At 38.4% G+C, this 15,060-nt stretch overlaps 1 protein-coding gene across 3 annotated transcripts in view; it reads right to left on the minus strand.

Annotated features, from left to right (window-relative positions):
* The window catches only part of PTPN13 (protein tyrosine phosphatase, non-receptor type 13), a 117,905-nt gene that overhangs the window by 46,845 nt on the left and 56,000 nt on the right, over nucleotides 1–15,060 (minus strand). For 2 of the 3 annotated variants that reach the window (XM_017820177.1, XM_017820176.1), the window contains exons 7-9: nucleotides 12,665–13,228; nucleotides 2,838–2,933; nucleotides 1,034–1,133 (exon numbers count right to left, since the gene is read on the minus strand). In XM_017820177.1, coding sequence (XP_017675666.1) covers nucleotides 1,034–1,133; nucleotides 2,838–2,933; nucleotides 12,665–13,228 — 760 coding nt within the window. The remainder of the gene's footprint in view (nucleotides 1–1,033; nucleotides 1,134–2,837; nucleotides 2,934–12,664; nucleotides 13,229–15,060) is intronic. The other variant, XM_017820178.1, reaches the window with a different exon arrangement.

Consider the following 15,060-nt stretch of genomic DNA (forward strand, 5'->3'; position numbering starts at 1 on the left):
AACAGCATTCCCCTCCAGCTTATGCCAAAAATATCCTAATATCGAGCACAGCAGCAATCTTTCTCTTGGTCTACAGCATACAAAGCAAAAAGCTGCCCATTGTTGTAATGTGATGAAGGAAGAGGGAAGAAGGGAAGGAAAGAAATGTGTCTTTATTTTTTTTTTCCTTACAACAAAAATAACTTGCATCATTTTGATATAATATTCCAAGGTGATTAGGTATCTTGCAGGGACCAGAAGAAAATTTTCCATCCAAAGGTCAATGTCAATAAAAATTCTCAAAGCTTTAGAATAAAACCACTCTCAAAACATAACAGGTATGGCAACATATGCTTCTGCTGTAAAAAGGTGCTGTATTAAGGTGATGTTCAAAGCAGAACCTACTTTTTAAAGCTGTATGGATGAACAGCACTTGAAAAAATAAAACCTCAAAAGATGTAATATTTGAATACACAGCACAGCAAAGTAATTTTCAAAAAGCATAAACTATTACTGAATTGGCCTGTCTAATCAGTGCTGAGGTATTAAAAAAAATTAATTCAAACACAAAAACATAAAGTAAGAGTTCTTCAGAATAACCAACCAAATTTATAGCTCTTGACTTATTTCAAAGAAATAAACATTATCATTTCCTTATTAAATGAAAGAAATGCAAGGTAATCTGTAGTAATATCAATACTTTCTAAAAATTTATTGTAGAAAAGTACAATAAAAAAAAAATTAAATACTTCCAAGCAGACCATGGCCCCTGCTCTTCTGACAGATATAACAATTTGATAAGAGTTCAACCCAATCTCCAATAAATATGGGAACTGAATCTGGACTCCTAACTTACCTCTACATCACAGTGCATCATGAGACTTTTACTTCAGAATGCAATATATAGTTCTATTTTCATGCCAGTACAAAGTGCCATTTTTTTAACCTTAAGCAGATGCTAGGATGGGAGTGAAAAAACTTTACTTGCAGATTTAGAATACATTCTTTGATAAAGACAGAGCACTTCAAGACATACTGTTTTCATGGAGTTTACCTTGCTCTCTGAGAATTAGCTTGACTTGATGTGGAGATATCATCAGCACCTGATAACACACCACTGGCATCATCTCTCTTGAAGCCTTCATTTCTTCTCACTAACAAACCAAAAGACAAATTAATACCTGACTGATAAGAAAGTACACAGAGTAATCCCATCTAAAAATCAAGGACTTTTCAGTCATATGAGATTACTTAGAAGGAATCAAATTCACGTGTTCTGCACAGTGGCATTACAGTATCAAACAAACCAGTATTATGAAGTTGATTTCAGTTTTCAAAGCTATCTTACAGTTTTCCCCCAACAAAGATAGCAAAGAAGAATACTAAGGAAGGCCTAAAAGAAATCACAATTAAAAAAAACCCCACATCCAATTGCATAGACACCTTCCCAAGGTAACACATTTCCTCATCAGCCATGAGTTGAGACATATACATAGATACATGGCAGAGACATCATAAGAAACCACTCCAGAACAGAAAGAGAGCAGCTAACTCATTATGCATCCAGTTCACAAGAAGGGAGGTAAGAAACCAGGCACTGAACTCCTGATTTTTATCCTTGGAATCTCACTTCTGATCATAATTCATAAAAAAAAAAATAATTTTTTTTTCCTTTGGCAATATACTAACCTGTGATTCTCTTCATAGTATTTACCTTCTTTGCTGGCACATCTTCCTGTAGCAGCAGCTGAGATGCTACACTTAGAGCTTGATTTTGCAAACTACTGCTCTTGTACTGTAGCCCCAATAAGCAGAGCTGGCAGGAGAGCTCTTGCAGAACACATTACAGCCTCATTGACTTCAAAATAGGTCTTTTTGACAGTCATTTCACTGAGTTCAGAAATACTACTACTGGTAGCTAGAAAGTAGCTTTATCTTGCCTGTAAAACTTAGGAGTTGTTGACTTTGGACTGGAACACCTAAGCAGTCTGTTCTAAATGGCGAGCAAGTGAAGGGAAATGCATTACAGGAACCTCAATACTTGTTACTGCTCCTTATGGTTCTGGCTCAGTAAGCAACCACATAGGATAGACAACCACAAAGAAGGTTGAGAGAGCAGTCAGTACAGGGAGGCTGTGCTGGCATTCTGTACATACAGAATACCTACAGTGCAGCTATACTCTAGCTGCCTATCTATTGTTTTCTTTACTAATTTTTCACAAAATGATTTGCCTCCATTACTTACAATGATTCACGAAGATGGTTTTTCCTGCCATATATCAGCGAACAACCCTTTGCACCATTTACTGCTTTTCCGAGCCACTGATTTAATAGAAATTACTTAAATTTATCATACTAACAGCCTGTACTATGTAGTACTTTTGCATTACATTGAAATCCTTGGCATATAAACTATCAACAAACTTAACCCTCATAGCAAAACTCACTGATATAAAAATAATTAAACCATGTATGTCCCAAAGCTTTTGAAATTTACTGTTATTGTACACTAACAACTTGATTGGTTTTGTGCCTCTGAAGACAGCATGCAGTTTAAAAAAACCACTCTAGTAAAAAGTTAACCATGTCCAGCTTTTCCTACCAAGTTCCCTCCCAGAGTGCTAAATGTCAAAGTCACTTCTGAACAGACAGACAATTATGCTGATCTGCACACAATGTTGTAATTACATCATCTTACAACTTTGTATCAGTGGTAATTATCGAGCCTCCTACTAAAGCCTGAACTTGATACTTTTGGGGTCTGTTTTTCATCTTGAACTTTTTTCTTTAGGTTTTTTGTTTGTCTGTTTGTTTGCTTTGGTGGGGGTTTTATTCCCTTTTTTAAACATAGGTCTTACCTTGCCTGAAATCTGGTTCCGAAGAAATAACAGATGGACTTTCACTTGAAGTACTATAAACGTCACTGTGATAAGACTTGTACCTTCTCAAAGGCTCTGAAAGTTTAAATCAGGGTATCAGAAATGCAAAAATCAAACACAAATGAACGTTTGAAATTTTTAAAAATATTTTCAAAACATGTTAAAATGCCCATCTGTGGCCATGGAGTCTAAAAGCAAACACTGCTGCGCAGTCCCATCCTGTTCCTGTAGTCTGAGGGTTCTGTGGTCTGCCTGGCCCCTCTTGGCTATCCTAACAGAGCCACCTCCTGTGAACTTCTCTCTCATCATCACTTAGAAGTTAAAACTAATATTTTAAAAAACCCCAACAAAACCCAAGACAAAAATGGACCCCTCCTGCAAACAAAACTGATATAAACATTTGACGTGCACCTCCAGTGTGTAAAGCAACTACCATAACTTGGTGCCTGGTTTCTTCATGATGTAAAAAAGAAAAATATCCACACAGACAAAGCAGGCACTGGAAAATTAATATTCAGCTCATCTTTGACATCCACAAAATATGATTAACAATCAATTAGTAAACCCCTAGAGGATATTTAATTAACCAGAACAGCTAAACTGATGTGATGAGAAATCAATACAGCAGTCTCACTTCCTGCTCTCAGGGGATTATTAAAATAACATACTGGAGCACAGGATTCCACAGAAGGGGGCATGTACTTGACATTTGCAACAATCTCCCAGAACTTTGGTACAAGCCAACAAACAAGCAAAAAATGTGCATAAAAGCAGAACACAAAGCAATCTTCAGAATACCAATGCTTCACTGTCAAAGTCAGAGAAAACTTCTGGTGTCTTTCTCTGTTGAAGGCTGCTTCTGGTCTGACTACAGTTCATGTTTTTGAAAACAGAAGTGATGATAAAGAGAAGAACACATGTAACTGCTGTGAAAACAAGTGTGAGTCACTATAGCAAGGAACATACAATGCAAGAATACAAAATGGGGAATACATGAGCAGGTATGTCTGGAGGCTGCAAAAAGGAAATTGGAAGTTCCAACTTCCCACATCCAGAAAACAAAATGCCTGGTGAAAAATTCTGAGAGAACAATAAACCTGCAGCATAATTTGTGTTAGGTCAGAGAACAAGTTAGTCAACAATATTACTCATTTAGACTTCATACAGAAGCAGGGAAAATTCCAAATAGGAAAAAAGCATTAAAAGATATAAGATAATGCAGTAGAACAAGACTGAAGACTCGTTCATGTTCACTTTGGACTATCTGTTTTCAAAACCTTCCTTCTCAACATCCCTGATCAGCTCACTTGAGCTGTGCAGGGATTCTTTAAGAAAACTGGGAAAAGCAAGCAAATGAACCAATGAACCCATGAACCCAACAGCTCCCAGCAGCCCACCCCAGTTGCACAGTTTAGCAGCATAAAACCCAATTAACATTTCACATTACTCTCAGAAATGAGCAATATAGTTTGCATATATGCAAACTAATCTACAGCAAGATGAAGAGAATTCACTGGTGGAGGGGTGTGGGAGCAGTGAGGTTGCTTCAATCTTTCACAATGGCTACTTTCAGCATTCTGGATTTTACAACAAAGAAATCTACCCCCAGTCTAGCAATTATTTGCCTAACAAGGGAAATAAAAACCAAATTCAGTGGGTAGCTTTTGGAGATTTATTTTTAAACTGCTCCCAGCCCTTTAAGTGAGGCATCAATCCAACACGATACTGGGGCTACAATACCAAAACATTTAACTAGAACCAGATCTCTTGTTTCCCAGTAGTTTTATTAGCTGTAGGTTTTTCAAGTCTGCTGAACTGACTTTGAAGCAAGATGATGGAAAGGGAACAATAAAATATGACATGAGACTTTAAACAGATTTATTTTTTTCCACTTAGTCAGCAGCCTAGGCTTCTCAAATTGCACAGAAATTATGGCTACGTTCTGGTTCTCCAAGACATTAAAATTTGGGGGAAAAAAAAAAAAGTAATGTGGTAAAACAGAAATAGGCAGTTAAAACATGAGACAAGTGTTTGTACGTGGTGGTGTGATACGTGACTCTGCAGGGTGTTTGACTTCCCCTGACTCCCTGTTAGCAGGAGCTGGTGTCCTGCTGTAGGCCAAGGAGCAAGTCCATGAGCCAAGAAACATAAAGTAAGATTTCCAATCACCGTTTATCTCACTGTCTTCACAGACCTCCACCGAAGTCCCAACTAGGCTCAAACCTATTATCCCAGCATTCACAAGGAGAGGACCACCCTCCTGTCTTGTCACATCCTTCTCCCTAACCAAGACCATACAACTTAACTCAGTAATGCAAGCAAAGGTATTCTTCTCATCTGCTGGAGGCATTGTACAGCCTTTCCATGCAGGGCTGCACTGATGACTATCAAGCAAAGTTTACAGGCAATTTGGAAGCTACATCCTGAAATTCCACGTAAATGTTCTAGATTTTTCTTCACTTTGCTCAGTGTAGAGAAAATATATTCAGATGTGAACTGTTTTTTGCTGGGGCATTTTCTCTTTGGTAACTGCCTTCCAGTTTGTTGTTGGTCTATGCCTGTGTACACCTCCTACACATCCCCCCAACACTGTACTTCCTCTTAACCAAACAATCTTTTCTAGGGCATGAACAGAATATGCACTGCAGACCATCAAATACTCAATTAAAATGTAAATATTGAGACTATTTTATCTGTAATGCTCACAAAGTTACCCAAATAATTTATGCTCTCTCGTCTCCTCCAGCAAGTTCTCCTCAATTCTAACATATTATATTAGGATTTAACTTCAAAGAAGGCATTTGGATCATGTCCAAGCTAAACTTCTAATTAAGAACTGGCTTTTTCAAGGGTCACAAAGTTACAATTTTGAGATCAAATTAAAGTTAAGCTTTTGATACAGAATTTTCAAAAATGAGGACAAACTTCTAACCTGTCTGGCTGGGAAGAAGCTGCAAGACAATATCAACAAAAGCTAAAGACAACAACAAAACAACCTGTCTCCCATATTTGCAATTTTCCCTGGGAATTTTGAATGGCCTTGGTTTGTTGTCTTGGTTTCTTGTTTGTTTGGGGTTTCTTCAATTTCTGGTGACTGAAGAGAGACTTCAGAATTGATTTAACTTCCATAAGCATCAAACACATTGTAGCAAAACCAATTCTATCAGTTACCCTTCTTAACACTTCAGTATTTAGATTACTGTAATTTGAACCATTTTATACTTCAGTGGAAAATGAAACCTGAGTTTAAGCATGCTTTAAGAGTCTGTAACTCAAATAAATATATCAAATTTGTACTAATAATCTAAGTTAACACGTGGTAGCACCACAATGCAAAGGTAAATGAAGCATTACAACTTGAAGAATCTGTTTCTGTGCAGCTTAGTGCTGCAGTGGTGTTTTTATTCAAACTCCCTATCAAAAGCAGCAGAGCACAACCCTACAGGCACCTCACGCAGCACAAAGTAACAAAACACAGTATTTACGAAAGGCGAGACATGCAAGCCCAGACAAGTAATTTACAGAGAGCCTCACCTCAGCCAACTTCAACAGAAATCAGAGAACTACATTTAGCCTGGAATTTCATTATGCTGAACACGAGTCACATTAGATACCCAGGTTTTCAAATACACATCATTACAGAATTATTACTGGCTGCACAGAGAAGGTGGAAGAATTAAACCGACAGTTTCATGACAGGGAGGGAGCTCTTGTGTGCCCTTTGAGGTTTACTGGTGGGTGTCTCTATTACAGGAGAGTGTACGATAATACCATTTAAAACACATTAACTATCGTTTAGGAGAGGCTAAGACTTGCTTCTTTCCCAAGAGTTTAATCAATTTTCCTTTTCCTCTTTTCATATAAGAAAGTTTGAATTATGCAAGGCAGCATAGGTTTAACAGGAAGAACACAAGAGATCCAGATCAAATCCCTGGTAAGGATTCACATCCAACAACTGCCAAAGGAAACACATCCATTAAGCCTCTCAGGGGAGCATTTTAACCTCCAAGGTCTCCACCACCCATGTTCTAAATGAAAAAGCCATATTCCACATGCAGCCTAAGTCCCCAGCCATCCAGGCAAATCCCCAGGGAGCCTAATGGACATCTGATGCAGAGGGCCTAGCAGGATCTAATCTATAGAGAGAAATGTAGCCTTGTAAAACTGCAGAAAACACACACTTCTAGTGCTAGGTTGAAAAGGAAAACAGCAAGATTAACCACAACAACTCCAGGGTTTGGAAAGAACTCAGGGTCTTGTCCTCAGAAAGACACCCTTCCTTTCTGGATCTGGATCATGCCATCTAGGGTAAGGTATGTAAATGAACACAGGCACAAACTGAGAGTTTGTACCATAAAGTTGTTTGCTTGTTTTAATTTAAATGTTTTATCCAACTGATAAAGTTGACTAAAAATTGACAATCCCAGACTGTGTGAGCTGCTGCAAGCTCGACAGATGAGATAAAATGGATGCCATTCTGCTGTGCAATTACAGAACTGTCAGAGCTGTTTTACTACCTGATGTTAAGCTATGTAATTCAGAACAAAATAATAGTGGCTGATGCCAGAGTACTTATATTTTAGAGAAATCCCACAAACATCTTTCTTTTTCCCTGAAAAGCCAATTGCTGTAGCCCCAGTAAAATTAACAACTGAAGTTTTCCAACTGAAATAGTACCAGCCCATTACCCTAACTTTCATATTCCTTAGTATGATTTCTGAATACTGTTCAACCTGAACCTTATCTTTACCAGGCATACCAACCACATGAGAATCCATTGTGCCACCACTGAATTTAAATCATACTGCAGCACAATGATCCTGAGACATGTGCAAACTGCATCTTCCTTTGCTTTCACATGCAAACAGATGTACCATTGAGGATGACTCCCATGGCCCACACATGAACTGAGTACATTCAATTCAAGACAAAAAAGAAGGTATGCACACTCCATTGAATTTACAGTAGTAAGTTTGTAAAGCTGCTACTCCTTTTTCTGCCCTAAATCAAATCTTCCATTTAACCCACTTCTTCAGAGGCTCCCAAATTCAAATCTCTGGGGCTTAATTTGCTGGAATAAATTTGCTAACAACAGCTGCCTGATTACCTGCAGAAATTTTTCCTTGTTCAAAGATGCAACTTCAAACTAAGAGAGCATTTCAAACCCAGGCATTTAGAGTATCCTTAGCTGTAACTTTCCCAGCTAAACACAGGCTGTCATAATATGGGAGTTTTATAAATGGGGTTCAGATGAGTCTTCAAGGTAGCTAATGAAAATGGTTTTGTAAGAAAAGCACACAGAAGACTTAGGAGGCAGAGACCCACCTCTAGAAAAATGGAATATTACTGCCTCTTCTTCCTGACTGTATGAACCAAGAGCAATAAGTGGACAAAAAAACCCAAAACCTGAGGACTTAATAATTTCAGTGGGAAAAAATAAAGGTAAAAAGAAGAATAAACACAACTTGAGGCTCTAGAATTCACCTGGTTCCCAACTGCAAAAACATTTAACAAAGGCTTGAGAATATTACCAATCCACCCTCATTCCTGGATTCAGCATTCCAGAGCTTCAGCAAGATCAGCTTTTTTGGTATCCTGAAATCTTTTCCCACCCTGTCTGATATTTCAACCCACAGCCAACTACATTACTGGTCTCCTAACTGGTTCTGTGCTCCTGTATCCTACCAGGACACAGGCAATGTCTTGCTACCTCATGCATCTCATTTACAACATCCTCACAAACAAATCTGAATTAAAAAAAAAAAAGATACTCATTCACTCAAATAACATATAAACCCATTTACTTTGAATTATGCATACACTCAAAACAAGGGTAGAGGGAGCTGCCTAAGCAAAAGGAGAGATTCATACAAGGCCACCATACAAGGCCTTACTATTGTGCCATTTGGAGGTAGGTCTGAGATAAACAAGGAATCAGTTTTGTGGGTGAGAAGGCAAAGAAAGCTGGAGCAAGGGAGAATAGATGACACTTTCAGGCTCTTGAGGGACAAGGCAGGCTTGCAAAATGAAAACGGTAGAATATTATTTTCTCTCTGAAACAGGACACTATCAGCCGGTGCCAAGCAACAATTCCCAAGTTTCAAAAGAACAACAAAAACAAAATCTGCTCTCCTGGTAAGGTAAACTGCTTGGGTTTAACACTTAACAACTTCACAGCTCTAAATAATTCTGTCTAATCTCACAAAACCTTCATAACAAAACAAAAGTGAACAAAACAGCAAAGATGCAGAACTTACTCCCCCGTCTCCTGGCAAGATTAACACATGCTTTTGGAGTCTGTTCTTAGTGATCAGAATTGTCTATACCTGAAATCAAATAGCAGGCTCTTTCCCTTGCCTCTATCTGGCTAAGTAGCACCTAATCATAAACAATCATCTTCAACAGACAAGAGATAAACAACCTCAAGCCTGAAACTGTACAGCAGATTAATATAAAACAGCAAGTTCAAGAGCAAGGCAGTTGCAATGACACTGGAAGGCTTGCGAGGCTAAATCTGAGATGTTCTGACAGCAGATTATAGTGCACTTCAGATGGTCTGCAGCTCACTACAAAGTACTACAGCACAGCTGTAATTAAAGCTCTGTCATTCTTTCCACTATAAACTCTGCTTTTTCATGAGTTTATAATTTGGATTGTAAAAATCTGTTCTGAGTGAAAGCTTGGCAAACCAGAGCCTGTGCATAAGAACATTTTCTTTTTCCAAGGCAGTCAGCTCCTTAAGGTTTTACGAATAACAAAAAAGTTTGCCAGCTTAACCCAAAATAAGTTAAAGAAAAATAAGCCACATGTCACTTAAATTCCTTTGTAGTTTGAGGGAAGTTTTATCTGGCCAAGTTCAACCCACAGAGAGTCCAATGTCACTTCAAATTCCAAAACAGAAAAACAACGTACGGCCAAAAGCAGAGGCTTAATACAATTTACACAGGTTTAACTGTGACCTAGACCTGGGCTCAAGTGAACTGGAAATATCCCCAGACCTACGAAAAAGAAGGCTGATTGTGTCCTTTCTACTACAGCCAACCATAAATAACCCTGTTTACCATGACTCCTTGCTCATTCCTCCCCCTCCAAACTGAACTGACCCCTCACTCCAAACTACGTGGTCTTACAAAATAACTTATTCTCCTTCTCCGTTTTTTCTTTCCTTACCCCTTGTTTGAAATCATGCTGCAGACACAGAGAAAGAACAGTATTTGCTGTCATTTTCTGTGGACTTCTTTCCACTGCTTCTATTGGTGCCCTCTTATCTGCTATGTGACCACCAGCTGTAGGTAGTAGGATACTCTTGCATCACAAACACTGTCCAAGAAACTGCCACCACTACCTTTATCAAGACAGTTGACATATTTTACACCACAGCTTTCCACATAGTTGCTCATATCTCTCAGCTAGGCTGGGTTTATGTCAGAAGAGCAATTCCACACACACTTGACGCTGACACGTGGAAATATCTTTCTACCTACTAAGTGCTTCAAAACTGCATACAACAGCAATGCACAAAAACACTCAAGACTGTATTGTTCATTTCTTTGACAGATGAAACTAGCAAATGACTCTTTATGAAAGATCTCAAGGGACTTGTCTGTTGTAAAGAAAATGTGAGATAAGGAATGGTAAAACATGGAACAAAAAAAGGAAAATAAAAGGGAAAGAAGTCTTAACAGACTAACAGACTTCATGTATTAAGACTTTCATGAATCTGCTCACTAAGGCAGAACAGATACTTCCAGTCAGGCTTCTCAAGCCCTATAAAACATAAGAGCAACTAACTTCTATGTGAAAAAGTATTTGTCATCCATCTTACTAAAATATACTTTAAACTGCCTCTCATTAAAAGTTCATATTCTCAACTAGGTTCTGGTCCCAGACTTTTCTTTAAGTAGTTAACTGACCAAAACCACCCCAACAATGGAGAGCCTAAAATAAAATAGTAAAGTATGCACTCCTAACTTCAATTCAAGAGCGAAACACATGTACCTTTCTTGAAAGTAGAAAACTCTGAAACCCAGCTATCTGCTGCAAAAGTATCTTTGTTTTTTTCTATCAAGTAGTGACTGTGAATTCAGAAGGATGGGCAATGAGTCATTAGCTATTGCCTCAATCTTCGTGTACCCATTTGTCACTCAGCTTCTGTGACTATTAAATCCCAGTTCCCAGTTTACTTTGACTGCACTTTCACCCATTCCCTTTATGAATCCAGTAGTTTCATACACCTGACCTATCTCAGTTTGCAAGGCACGGGCATGTTTTGTTTTCTGCCATCTCCCAATCTGCTTGAATGAGAATGATAAACCCATTGCTCATCAATGGGTTTGGCCACGCTTTTGGTTTTGCTCTTGTGCAACACAAACCTGCACAAAGCTGCACTCCTGAACAACAAGGCTATTGAGCTTTCCCAATACTGGGAGTGGCCTCCTCCTAAACTTTGTCAGCTGCCTATCTCCAGCTATCCCAGTTGACTCACATACTTGAGATGGTCCCCTTTGATTTCAGACTCTTATACCAAAACCCAACTAACCTTCCCTGTACCTCAGACATCTCCTATAGAGATAAACAATGTTATCTCCACAGTGCTGCTTTCACCTGTGTTCATTCCTTCACATTATAATGTAACTCTCATCGGAAGATGCTAATTTGATAGCGCAAAAGAACTCCGGCTGCCCAGAAATCACAGCAGCTTTTTATGCTAATGCCTATGCCATTCCAGTAACACTCCTCCTTTCTGAAGCAAAAGGCTCACATGCATAGGAAAGAACTGGCTTGCCATGCTAATTGCAGTACAAGCATCTCCCAAGGTGGCCACAAAGGGCATGAGCAGGCATTTTTAGAAATTCAACCTTGACAAAAGGCTTTATCATCTCTCCTTAATAAGGAGGTGTTTACACCTCAGGCAGAAAAAGGAGGCCAAAGCAGGGTGTGTTTTCACACAGTTACTTCTGACACACAACAGGCAGGCAGTCATGGGTTTTCTAACGTATGGATTTTTGAATAAATGACTGACTTAGCTCTGTACATACAGCTCTCATACCATATACCTTAGACGACCAAGTTATGCTTTTTTGCTCAGCACAAGCAGGATCCAGCTCTGCTCTCAGCTTCTATCCAACTGTCTCAAACTTACAACCCCTGCAAATCACATCACATTTACAAAGGAAACAAAATATGCAGTTCCACTAACAGGGTTATGCACAAAGATAATTTTATAAGTTCCACAGAACTCATTAAAAAAAACTTGTAAAAAAGAAAGTTGTTCCACAGAACAACTACAAAGACTTGTTTTTTCCCCATGCATTCTTGTCATGAACTGATGGAACTTGTCAAGTATTCCCACTGAAGTAAAGATCTGAACATGAGGCCTCTAAAAAATTCATATTTAAGGGCTTAAGTCTGGAATTATACAGCACAAAAACTGAGAGATCTGGAGATGAAATTCTGCCTTTCCTCTGGAGCATAAATTCATCGCTAATGGCTGGAGATGAGGATCTTCCTTCAAGGAAAATTATTTGACAACGAGCTGTTACCAACTTCTTCTTTCCTTTCTAATTTTAATTGATCAACTTGATACTGGTTGACTTACAGAGATCAACTATTCTCACTGAGTAAACAACCTGGGCAAGCACATTTATCTTCATTGGCAACAGATGCTTCAGCGATTTCACTACGTGAAAAAGACAAAGCAAAGATCTCTGCAGTTTCAAGAGCTGCTACAAGAGAACTCAATTTTTTTACAATGAACACTTTTTTTGATGACTGGAATATCTAGAAAATCAAAAAGCTTCACTAACCTTCTACATTCATAGCTTCCCTCAGAAGCTGCAACTTCTTCTGTCTCTCTCTTATCCTGTCAAAGGCACTTGATATTGCTGCAGAAGTTGATGTCTCAGGCACATGGCGCGTTTGGTCCAGTTTTTGTGGTCCGAAGACATCCAGTGCTATGCTCCCATCAGAGTACCTTGCTTCCTTGTTTCTAGTAGTAGTAGAAGTCCGTACTGTAAATGTTTCACACTGATGGCTGTGCCTGTGAGAGCCTCCAGCATGGTTCCTCTCAGCTGCCTTGTCAGTAGTGCAAAGCAAATCTGTGGAAGAAGCCCATATTTTCCTTTTGGGAGGGACATCTGTATGAAGGTGACCTTTTTTCTCAAACTCACTGGTTTTACATCTGTGAGGACAGAAAACATCTTCCTGTCCTGAGTTATAATCTGCAGAAATGCCCTGGAAAAACTCTTCTTCGTCTTGTGTTCCTCTAATGGACAGAAATCCCATAGACTTGCTAAGTCCTTTGTTAAGTGTGGTCTGCTGAGAGAAGTGACCTCTGTGTTCATCAGGGGCATCAGTCGCCGATGTTTTTCCTGGAATAAGGAGACATTTCATACATGTAATTTTCTACTTAATACACAGTAGTCCAACACAACTGTATACTGAATACACACTTTAGCGTTGATTTTGTCATCCAAAATATACTTAAAGGACTGCCTCAGTCAACAAAGACAGAACTCCAACTACTTCATATGACGAGCATTTTATTTCTTTTATTTCTGAAGTGCTCAAGAAAAATGTAAGGCCTACTATAATTCAGTATTAACACAGAAAAACTCCAAGCTATCACATACATGCTGGAAGCTGTTTTCTCATTAGTTCTATTTTTAAAATAGTCTGGATTATCATCAAAAATACTACTTAATAATCAAACTGAAATCAGCCATTCCTGTCACACCCAAATACACCGCCTACAATTTTCAATAACAAGTCCAGGTTTGTTCTATAGATTTACAGATTCCTTGAAATAGCATCAGTAGTAAGAAAAGAATGATTGTGTACTTAGGAATGATAAGAATCCTGGATCTTCCTCTAATGACTATTTTTGGTGATGACAGTATCTCCAGATAAAGAATATTCCTAAAACAAAACCAATCAAGCTTCCAAGATCAAAGTGACTCTACGAACCTGCACCTTCCATTTTCATCAATAAATAGATCCACCAATACTTAGGAACAGTCTCTCTTCTCCCTCTCCCTTACAAGGAAATTACTTCCAGAATAAAAGAAACTGTCAGAGGTGGAATAATACCAATGAAATACGTAGTCTCTGAAGAATATAATTTCATGGTCATCGAGAAGTTTTAATGATCATGTATGTCTCAGGCATAAAATTTTAGCCTGATTTTACAAAACTAATTACAAACATCAGTAAGTATAATCAAATTTCTTAATATTAACAGATAATCTGCAAGTTTACCTTTCATGTTCTTAAGTCTTTCTGAGGTCAAAGTTAAAGGATTATGATTATAACCATAAGAGTAATATCTTACAGAAAACCTAAAGACTACCCAACTGCTAGCAAAGTAAAATTTTTTAATGCTTCTTCATTATTAGAGTGGCAAAAATCCCACATCTATTGTAGATATCACATAGGCAATAATCTACTCATATCTCCAACTGATCAAGTGCACTGAAAAAATTCTTATGGAGTCTAAACTTTCCAATTTGCAGGATACACGCTGCATCAGTGTGGCAATCTCCACTTTATCAGTGCTACCCCCGAATAGAAAAAACAACTAAAAATATTCTGTGCTGTGTTGCCTAAGCAATGCCTGCTCACCCAGGTGGAGTCAGTATGGCATGTGATATTTTCCTTAAAGCTAGCTCCCTCCTTACAGTGATATTCCCATGTACATCCTCAGATACTGCAAAAGCAAGCAGTCATTCAAAGTAAATTACTGTGCTGTATCTACTGCTTTTAAAGATGGCTATATAGTGCTGCCTGCTGCTCTTCCAAAGTCGATTGAAATTAACTGTCCCCCTCGCACAACAGGCTCCTGGATGATCTTTATCTAGAGTGTTATCCTTTCAAACAGAATTTCAAAGAATGCTTTAGGGATGTTCGTAAATGTAGTCAGTAATGCTTTAAAAGCTTTCTGCTTTTAAAAGTGTAAACAACTTTCTGATACTCTACTTGAAGAGGGGCTGGGCTGAGCTGTTAGTTTTCAGTTTCTATTTCTTTGATATTTAAGTAGCATTCAAAATAAGCAAGACTAAAGCCAAATGCAACCAAGCAACTTCTTCATTCTTACCAACACACAAAATACATGACAGCAAAATGTTCAGGTTCGGATTGTCCTGTAAGAAACTACACAGTTCCCACATGTTCTAGTCAAGACAATTAAAAAAAAACCACTTTGCCG

The sequence above is a fragment of the Lepidothrix coronata genome, unplaced genomic scaffold (genome assembly GCF_001604755.1).
Source record: "Lepidothrix coronata isolate B3197 unplaced genomic scaffold, Lepidothrix_coronata-1.0 Scaffold79, whole genome shotgun sequence".
Taxonomy (NCBI): domain Eukaryota; kingdom Metazoa; phylum Chordata; class Aves; order Passeriformes; family Pipridae; genus Lepidothrix; species Lepidothrix coronata.